The sequence below is a fragment of the Arachis ipaensis genome, chromosome B08, assembly GCF_000816755.2.
Source record: "Arachis ipaensis cultivar K30076 chromosome B08, Araip1.1, whole genome shotgun sequence".
Lineage (NCBI taxonomy): Eukaryota > Viridiplantae > Streptophyta > Magnoliopsida > Fabales > Fabaceae > Arachis > Arachis ipaensis.
The window spans coordinates 6705434-6716067 of NC_029792.2; the positions used below are offsets into that span (position 1 = coordinate 6705434).

The 10634-nt window shown below is 32.3% G+C and overlaps 1 protein-coding gene and 1 long non-coding RNA gene across 11 annotated transcripts; both read right to left on the reverse strand.

Moving 5' to 3' along the window:
• On the reverse strand, window positions 572-2457 carry LOC110266171. Its single transcript, XR_002353179.1, has 3 exons — window positions 2011-2457; window positions 1026-1898; window positions 572-915 (listed from the first exon to the last, which is right to left on the reverse strand). It is a non-coding gene; the product is annotated as an uncharacterized LOC110266171 (long non-coding RNA).
• Window positions 2960-7785, reverse strand: LOC107613425 (chaperonin CPN60-like 2, mitochondrial). 10 transcript variants are annotated; one of them, XR_002351819.1, is made up of 10 exons: window positions 7459-7772; window positions 7076-7122; window positions 6902-6986; window positions 6634-6793; window positions 6213-6374; window positions 5370-5492; window positions 5128-5279; window positions 4783-5027; window positions 4011-4367; window positions 2960-3151 (listed from the first exon to the last, which is right to left on the reverse strand). XR_002351819.1 is itself a non-coding variant. In XM_021108744.1 (7 exons), the coding sequence occupies exons 4-7, from the start codon at window positions 5879-5881 to the stop codon at window positions 4845-4847; spliced, it is 483 nt and encodes a 160-aa protein (XP_020964403.1). In that variant the 5' UTR covers window positions 5882-5909; window positions 6213-6374; window positions 6634-6793; window positions 6902-7785; the 3' UTR covers window positions 4758-4844. The 10 variants fall into 10 exon arrangements, 2 of the variants coding, with proteins under 2 accessions (XP_020964403.1, XP_020964404.1); XR_001614055.2 differs by having other exon boundaries at window positions 6902-7122; window positions 7459-7775; XR_001614053.2 differs by adding an exon at window positions 5866-5909 and having other exon boundaries at window positions 6902-7775.

Consider the following 10634-nt stretch of genomic DNA (forward strand, 5'->3'; position numbering starts at 1 on the left):
TATTTTTTTATTTTTGTATTATTTTAATTGTAATATATTAAAAAATTAAAAAATAGTAGAATTTATTATTCTTAACAAATAATTAATTAATAATATTTAAAAATATAAACTAAAATATGTTGTTAAAATTTCAGGCTAAAAAATTAAAATAATGAATACAATATGCAATCTCGTGAAAAAAAATTTCCAATCTAATAATCAATTACGACGTATTTTAGCAATCAATAACTTATTTCAGTGAAAGCATTACACCAAACACTATTTGATTATCCCATGCTATGCTAATTAGTGTCACAAATCATAAATGTTAACAAACAATTAATGTTTTGTTTTGTTTCATTTAGTTCTACAAAAAATATCCAACTTAGCAACTCTACAATCTTAGCATTTTTTCAAATTTAAATTCAGGATTTTTTTCTGTCAAATTCTATGTTTGCTTCCATTTTTACCTCATAAGCAAAACTTCATGACCAAAATATTTTGTGTTTACGATGAACTTATCTGCACATAATTCTTACCACATGTAATTAATTTAAGGCTATACTACATGTGAAATGTAATAACATTTTGAATCCTCGATGCAAAAATCATCAGTTTATTGTACATTGAAATAACAAAAATTCTTACGATTCTTATCATGCTGCATATGTACTTGCTAAATTCAATTTCACATAATTGGTTGATTAAAATACTTTTAATTTTTTTATTAATGGGAATGCAGAAACGAACTACACTTCCACACTTTAGGTCATGGTCGACTGAAAATTTTCTCCAACCCCTGGTAAGAAAGGCTTCTGATGACTTAAGGCTCCTCCATCGAAGTTTCATGATGATTGGTGGCTTGTGTAACCCTCTAACGCGAACAAAATCAGGCCTCGAAGGAAACGCAAGCAAAGAGAAAGCATATGAAAGTAGCTGCCAAATGAAAGTGGTATAAAATGGTGGGCTATTAGATACTTAGATGCAAGGAAATTGACTTCATTCAATATGAGCAAGTATAATATTTATGAATTGCAGAGACATACCATAGAATAGTGTTTTGACTAGTACTCAGATATCACCCTGACAACCGAATAAAAGTCTTGCATGATTGGAAAACATGGTGGCGAAAGGCCATTGTTAGGATTCGGTGGTGGAGGGCTGTGACCATTTGGAAACCCTGCATTTTTAGTTGAAACAATATCAGCACTAATGTTACAATTATCACCTGTTTCCTTGGTCACTGCAGAGGATATATTTTTTGTCTGTGGGACATCTAAAAATGGAGATGCCAGGAATGCAGGAAGCAAAATTAATGGTCTTGTTGGATCCAATTGGTCATGTTGATCCTCGTTGTTGACAATGGGTTCCAAGTTATTAAAGTAAGGTTCGAGACCATAATATGTGGAAGGGTCAATGCAGGTCAATAGATTCAACACAGATTCTGGAAGATGTTGGAGTTGGTCAATGGCATCATCCCACTTGGAATTATCCATAGCTACATCAGGTTATTGGTATACTATATGTGAAACTTGGATAGGTTCAGAAGTTTCAAGCCGCGGAGTCGCATTAGTCTCATCATCAGATAGTTCTATGATTCCCCGAAACAGGTATTGATGATTTGATGTCCACACTCAGCTTCAACGGTGGGTGCACAGCTCTTTGGTTCGCATGTTGTGGTCCTTCACTTCAACAATGAGGAATTTGTCTTGGCCAACGTAGCAGACACTCAACCAACTTCCATTCTTTGAGGCCATAAATCGCGGCAAGGTTATTGTAGCCGGTAACAATTATAGCAGTTCAATGAACTTCTCAATGACCACATCAACTTCATTGCTAGTAGAATCATAAAATGTCATCAAGTTTGGTAGTGCATCCTTAAATCTCCTATAGAATGTCGAAGGAATTTCACCCATCTCCTTCAAAAGAGAAGGTATCAAGCGTTAAATGTATGATACAATATGATGCTAGTCAAAATAAGCTTGATACAAAAAATGAAAATTTTGTCTATTCACTGAGGTAGCTACATACTAAGTTGGGGTTGACCTCCATATAAAAGTATCGTCCTTGATAGTAAGAGTTGAGGCTATCCATGTTGTCAGAAACTCAATGTATGGTATGGTCAACAAATGAAATTCGAATAACTAATTGGTTGTCATCACAATAAAAGAATAGTTTAAAATCAAAAGAATATTAAATATAAATTAGCTCAAAAGAATATAAGAAATGTTTAAAAAAAAGTTATATTATCATCAATGTTAATAATTTCCTGGAGAAGAAAGACCGGAGACACTACAAAAAAACTTGGTAATTACGGCGGTTTTTTAGGGTTATTACGGCGGTTTGAACCGCCATTATTACCTTGAATGGCGCTCAAGAAAAACCGCCATAATTTGAAGCGCCATTTGGTTATTACGGCGGTTTTCGAAAAACCGCCACAATTACCTGGTTAAAACGGCGGTTTTTGAGTTGGGTTAAAACGGCGGTTCAAACCGCCATTATTTCCAGATAAAATGGCATTTTCTTGTTGGTTAAAACGGCGGTTCAAACCGCCGTTATTTCCAGGATAAAACGGCGGTTTTTGCTGGTTAAAACGGCATTTATGAACCGCCATTTTTACCTTAGTAGAGTGACATTTTTGGTTGGTTAAAATGGCGTTTGAAACCGCCGTTTTTACCAGGATAAAACGGCATTTTGAACCGCCATTTTTACCCTGACAAGGCATTTTTATTAGTTAAAATGGCATTTGAAACCGCCATTTTTACCGAATTAAAATGACATTTCATGCTGTTTAAAATGGCAGCTACAAACTGCCCTTTTTACCGGATAAAAGTGACAATTTTTATCGTTTAAAAGGCAATTTTTACAGTCATTTTTATCGCGTTACACAAATAATTTTTTTATTAAAATTTCACAATAACAAAAAATCATAATTCATAAACAAAATATTATATAACTCATAAACAAAGTATTAAACATAATATATGATTTTTTAGTATTGGAAATAAAAAATAATAATTCGTATACAAAGTATCAAATATAACATGATTTTCTAACTATAAATTTACAACTATAACAATTTTTTATATATACACAAGACAATGTTCACTGAAGCCAAGTTTTCATTACGTAAATCCTTGTAAAATCTTTGTTCCAAGTTATTATCAGTAATCTGCCAAGGAAAAGTACCAAAAAAAATTAGTAATGACAATTCAATATTAAAAATAACTAAAAAGAATCAGAACCTAAATTGATTCATCAGTATTTGTTTATATATAAGATATCTCAAAACTGAAATTAAGTGAGATTGTGCACAAATAAAAAATAATATACGACAAATGTTTCTTTTACCTAAGAAAACAAGCTAACCAATTTTATTTCAGAGGTTTTAGCATCTCCAATACAAAAAGTCACGCAAGGATTGTAAGAAAAGAAAGTAATAATAATTATTAAAAAAAATGGATCAGAGGAATCTACATTATATCCATTTATTCAAGTGTTTATAAGTAACGATTCTTAGAGCTTTCATTTCATTCTCCAACATAAGAGATAATAATAACATAATTACATAACAATCTAATAGCAAAAATTATCATAAAAAAATAAAAGATGGCACAATCATCAGTAGCACCTAACCATGTTTATCAAGATTTTGAACCATTTTATGAATGGAATGAAGATCAAGCAAGTGCTACCCTCACTGTAATGCTGCCGGGTAATTAATAATAACTTTTCTTTTATTTTTGTCCCCAATAATCCATTATCAGTATTATTATATTTTATGCTTAATGCTCTATAGATAAAGGAACTGCTATACGAACTACTGCAATACAGTGATTATGCCTTGTGCTGCAATAGCAATTAGAATTTAGTGCCCAAATCATTGTTCAACAAATTAACAAAGGCTGCTAGGCCTAAGTTTGTCACACACAAGAAAAATTCAAATCTTTAAAACATGATTAGATACCACCCATTCGTGCATTGAAACACAAAACACGCATAAAATATATATAGTACGGAGAGAAAGGAACCTCAAGTCGGCGCCCTTCCCCAATATCACCATTATAATCTTTTTGCAATACCAACTGCTCTTCATCATCAATAGCAGTATTTGCTCGTTGACTAGTTACATCAGGATTTAGAAGGGCATTTAGAACATGAATGAGACAGCAAAATATCCCAGAATCAAGTAGAGATTATTTGTCAATAGGCTGCAGAAAAAAGCACACACAAAAACTCCACTTGATGCTTATGAAGAATCAAGGAATTTACAACGATGGAAACACAAAATCTTTCACAAAATCTTTCACAAAATCTTTCAAGAAGCATACTCCAGACACAAGGATTTCAACTGAAGCTAACAAATTTGCTCCTGAACTGATGTCATCCTGCAAAGAATGGTATCACTATAAATTCACAAAAGGATATGAGCACCTGGTGGCTCGGAGCTAAATGTCATAAACAGCTAAATGTGCAGATCAGCCTATGTGATTGCAATTTAAAAAACTTCTTACAGTCTATGTGCAGATCAGCCTATGTGATTGAAATACCTTCATTTTAGTTGGAAGATTTTGTTCTGATGGAATTCTTGAAAAAATTATACAAAGAAGTATATAATTACAAAAAGACTATATAGATCCAAAAAAGCATTCACATATATTTAACATACAATTTAAATATGTATATAAAAAAAGACTAACCCTCACATAACACATATGCACATTCATAAACAAAACAATATTTAGAGAGAGAAAGTAGAGTGTGTGTGTGTTTGAGAGTGAGAGAGAGAGAGAGAGAGAAAACCTTCTTGGCAACCAGGGATGCATTCACAAGTGATTTCAAGAAGGTACCCACTAACGAACACCCTAAGCCTTCTTGACAGTTGACAACCAGTTAGAAAAACACAAAATTAGAAACCAAAGCTTTACAAGATTACGATGCTGAAGTTTGGCTATCAAGGCAATTTCATTTTTAAATTCCTTGATCCCTTGTCCGGAACTAGCTGAAAGTCTCTTAACTGCAATTCTTTGCCCATTTTCTAATGTTCCCTGCCATTTATCAATTTCAAATATTGTAAGAGACACAAGAGAATTTCATTTGTTATTCTAAGATTGTTAAAAAGAAAAGTGGCTTCATATGTCTAATTACCTTAAACACAGGTCCAAAACCACCTTCTCCAAGCTTATTTTTGTGTGAAAAGTTATCAGTGGAAGAAGCTATAACTGTTAGGTCATATAATGGAACCTCTGGATCTTCCTCTTGTTCTTCCATGGACTGATCCTTTAATGCTGCATTAGTCTCTACATGATCTTAAGACAAGTTATTAATTAATCTTAATTATAATAATTCAAGAAGTTACTTTATGCTCAAGAAAAGCAGAGAACTCTTACCTTTCAGAGTGGCCCTTTTTCGTCTTTTCCATATCAAACAGAATGCTAAGAGAAGGCCACATAATACGCCAACTGAGACTCCAACTCCAACTCCTATCTTGACCTTGCGTCCATTGTTTGACTCTTATAATGGTTTAATGTCAGCAGAGAACACAAACATTTATTCATGAGACAGAGAAAATGCCAGAAACCATGTGGCATAGTTCAAGATTAAACCACGGACCTCAGTTTGTATAAAATCAAACACACCCTAGTCCTAACAAAGAGATAATTTATGTTGGGTAAAAAGATCTTGCAAAATGTAAGGTAAATGGACATGAGAATGTGTATTATATATATTATTATTAGAATGGGTACAATATTAATAATAAATCAAATGTAGCTAGCTAGCTAGACAGATATAGAGTTGAAAAAGAAGAAGATGAAAGACAGATCATAGTAAGAATACAATCATGAATAAAACTGGCTAGATAGATATATACAAGAAGGAACTCACTAGTATTTGGTAACATAACTCATTCTCCCTACCAAAATAATACACTGTCAACCATGAAACAAGAACAATTAGAACACTTTATGCTTAAGAAAAGATCTCAGTCTAAGAAGGAAGAACATACTCTTGAACTCAGAGTACAAACATGCATCTTAATTTTCTTTTTCAGCCACAATAGTAATTCTAGTTGCTCTACAAACATAATCTCAAGAATTATCTGTTTCCAAAGAAAGCAAAAATTCCATAATATTTTAAGAGTATACTTCAGTTTGTATATAAGAGTATACTTCATAATATTTTAAGCAAAAATTCATTCAGAAAGAGGAATTTTTTTTGAAAGACGCTTGTACCTGGGTTATCTCTTCAGGTGTGCTTATCATTACTGCCCTGCTTTTTAAATCAGTAATTACAGCATCAACTGCCTTATTTATTCCATTACGCAAATCCATGACATTTACACCAGCTATAATCGATTTGCAACCTTCTGTCAGTATTGCCTGCACAAGTTGTACCTGGAATCACATAAGAAATATATACTTGTTAGATAAATAGATCTAAGTTATGAACAACATGGAAAAATACCTTAAAATTTTTTGATACTTGAACAATCATGGAAAATACATTCTGACATTTATTTTAAAAATAAATAAATAACTTGATGCCTCATGATCGAAAATAATTCCTTCTGAGTTCAAAATTGCTTCAGCTAGAATTCATACTAAAGCAATATCATCAAAGAAAACACAAATCCTTAATGAAAAGTAAATTCACCAGCTCTAGCAGCAGCGTTGGTAGCCTTGGCAACCTGCTTAACAAGATCAGCACCAATGTTCTTAGCCTTATCCTGAAATTTGATACTCTTAGCTACTGTCACACCATCATTTGTGATCCTTGGGTTCCCATAACTTTTCTCAATAATCACATTACGACCCTAATTCAACCAACCAAAAAACAACATTAAAAAAATAACTAAATAAAGTAAATTTTCACACTAATCATGTCAATTTCATTATTCAATCCCAAACAAACTCAAGAATACCCTGAAGAATTGCAACACGAGCTCCAACGCCAAAGTTGATGTCTTTGCTCGTATAGTTTCTACTTGAAATAACCCTGCAGCGTATCTGTTCCAGCAACACAAACAAAAATGAAGATTGTAATTCGTATAAACGGAAGAAAGAAGAATGGAGAAGGAGAGTGTAATTGTTTATACAACGCTCCTTGAGGTCGATGAAGTGATGGAGGAGGCTAGCTTGGAAGCTAATCGATACATTGAAACAAAAACTGAGAATTAGAAAATGGATCTAATAATTCAAATATCACAATCAGTTACGAAATATCAGTTACGAAACTAAAAATCAAATGAAAAATATTAGCAATCAGTTACAAAATATCAGTTACAAACAGAGATCTAATAATCAAATGAAAAATCAGTTACAAAACTAAAAATCTGCGACTGGGAATATATTAGCAACAAATTCGTCAGCTTTATAGACATGAACCAGATCAAAAAATATGAACATCTAATTAGAAAAATTCAAATAAGAAGATGAAGTAGATCGAATTAGTAATTAGTGATTCACAAAGAAGAAACACCAAATCGCAGAAGCACAATCGGAGGCCAGCAACAACGACATCGCTTATGGCGGTGACAAACATCAGATCGAGACCAAAGAACCAAGTTACAAAAGCTCAATCGGAGGCAACAATGGCTTCGCTGTGGAGATGAATGGTAGCGCGATTGTTAGGGTTTCGTATTCTCACTCTCATATGTTTAAAAGCATCACTTTCTCTCACTCTCATCTGCTCTTTTAGTTTTATTAATAAAATAATAAAATAAATGGAGAGAGTGGCGGGTACAACAAATGCCAAAATGTAGCGCTTTTAACATAGACATTATGGCATAAGAGAAAAATCTTGAAATAAGGGGATAATACGGCGGTTATATTAAATCGCCTTAATATTAATGCCATTTTAATCATATTTTTTTGTAGTGTGCGCTCTGTTCATTTAATGAACATTACATGCATGCCTTCCTTGCCTAGCCTTGTTTCCTTGGTTCCAAGCTCAATAGTCACGATAAAAGTAAGAAAAGTAACGTGGCGCTCATTGTTAATGAACGCTAGGCTTCCCTTTAAATTTTAAAGTAGCGCTCCGTTACTTTAATGAACGCTAGCGTTCATTCATTTAAGTTCTCATTCCATTCATTTCCAAATAATGCCAATGCATGATGGTATTAATCAATTAAATGCATGCATGCTTTACTTTAATTAATAAAACCAATGTATTAACATTTATTGCATGCATTCTTCTATTGGCTTTAATTAATAATGCATGCATTTCATTCACCTGGCATTAATGATTTAATGTTTCATGCATGCATGCTTGAATTTTAATTAATAAAGCGAATGCATTAACGTTGAAGTTCTTTTTGTTAGATAAATAGATCTAAGTTATGAACAACATGGAAAAATACCTTAAAATTTTTTGATACTTGAACAATCATGGAAAATACATTCTGACATTTATTTTAAAAATAAATAAATAACTTGATGCCTCATGATCGAAAATAATTCCTTCTGAGTTCAAAATTGCTTCAGCTAGAATTCATACTAAAGCAATATCATCAAAGAAAACACAAATCCTTAATGAAAAGTAAAATCACCATCTCCAGCAGCAGCGTTGGTAGCCTTGGCAACCTGCTTAACAAGATCAGCACCAATGTTCTTAGCCTTATCCTGAAATTTGATACTCTTAGCTACTGTCACACCATCATTTGTGATCCTTGGGTTCCCATAACTTTTCTCAATAATCACATTACGACCCTAATTCAACCAACCAAAAAACAACATTAAAAAAATAACTAAATAAAGTAAATTTTCACACTAATCATGTCAATTTCATTATTCAATCCCAAACAAACTCAAGAATACCTTGGGTCCCATGGTAACTTTGACAGCATCAGCAACCTTAGTGGCACCCTGAAGAATTGCAGCAGGAGCTCCAACGCCAAAGTTGATGTCTTTGCTCGTATAGTTTCTACTTGAAATAACCCTGCAGCGTATCTGTTCCAGCAACACAAACAAAAATGAAGATTGTAATTCGTATAAACGGAAGAAAGAAGAATGGAGAAGGAGAGTGTAATTGTTCATACAACGCTCCTTGAGGTCGATGAAGTGATGGAGGAGGCTAGCTTGGAAGCTAATCGATACATTGAAACAAAAATTGAGAATCAGAAAATGGATCTAATAATTCAAATATCACAATCAGTTACGAAATATCTGTTACGAAACTAAAAATCAAATGAAAAATATTAGCAATCAGTTACAAAATATTAGTTACAAATAGAGATCTAATAATCAAATGAAAAATCAGTTGCGAAACTAAAAATCTGCAATTGGGAATATATTAGCAACAAATTCGTCAGCTTTATAGACATGAACCAGATCAAAAAATATGAAGATCTAATATTCAAATATCAAATAAGAAGATGAAGTAGATCGAATTAGTAATTAGTGATTCACAAAGAAGAAACACCAAATCGCAGAAGCACAATCGGCAACAACGACATATTAAACATTAAACCGCCTTAATATTAGTGCCATTTTAATCATATTTTTTTGTAGTGAGAAGAAAACCTTATTGGAAGGAAGCCAACCAAAGTCCTTCGATGGCATGAGAGAAAAATGGTGAAACGAGGGAATAATACGGCGGTTATATTAAACCGCCTTAATATTAGTGCCATTTTAATCATATTTTTTTGTAGTGAGAAGAAAACCTTATTGGAAGGAAGCCAACCCAGAAACAAAGTCCTTCGGAGTGATATTTCAAAAGTGAGACGGATATCGAAGTATTTACAAACTTGGGTGATCTCTTATCTCTATTATATTGTATATGTAGCTACTTACAGTTATTTGTGATATACGGTACGATGATATCATGATAAATTGTACTGATGGTGATGCTACGATAAAAGGTTACATGGCCATGCTTTATATAAATAAATAGTAATCAATATTAATTAATAATTCTGTATCTTAAAGTATTGATAACTTGTTATTTTTTTCCACATAACTTTCATTGCACACACTAACACAAATTAAACTTTTAATTAGAAGTTTTAAAAGCTTAATTACATACCAACTCTATGCTAAATTTAGATCAAAACTCTAGTAATTAATTCTAACATAGTTTCTTAATCTTATCCCTACCAAATTATTAAATTCTATCTATATAACTTAAATAATGGGATAAAATTAATACTTGAGTTAGGCTCAAATTCTGCCTTATAAGCTAATGGGTCAACATATATAAGCATAGAATTAATCATTATTATTGTGCATTAGGTTTCACATCATCATCATCATTCGTATAATGTTATTATTATTATTAACTCACTGATTTTTAAATTTGAAATGACCACATGTAGATTGCAATGAGTATATCAGAAAATTGTTTGTCTCGATACATATGTGTGATAGTAAGTCAAATAATATGCACTGGTGTGTGTACATGTAATGTAAGATAAACTGAAAAAAAGATGATAAAGAAGTGAGATACAAACGGGATGTTCTTGTAATAAGGCACGCATGAAAAATTTGAATGAACCTAAGAGCTGCTATGTGAAAAATCCAGTACTTAATGAACCTTCTTTTAAAGGATTTTTATAGGATATATAGGAATACAATAATACTAGAAAAATAAAAAATAAAAAGAACTTGTCTTATTTAATATTTATTAATTATTATTAAATTAATGAATGTTAAATAAAA

Coding starts and splice junctions, on each gene's coding strand:
- LOC107613425 (XM_021108744.1), bottom strand. Junction 5,289..5,369: donor AAAAAGGGCCACTCTGAAAG/GTAAGAGTTCTC, acceptor ACTTGTCTTAAG/ATCATGTAGAGACTAATGCA. Junction 5,028..5,127: donor GTTTTGGACCTGTGTTTAAG/GTAATTAGACAT, acceptor GATAAATGGCAG/GGAACATTAGAAAATGGGCA.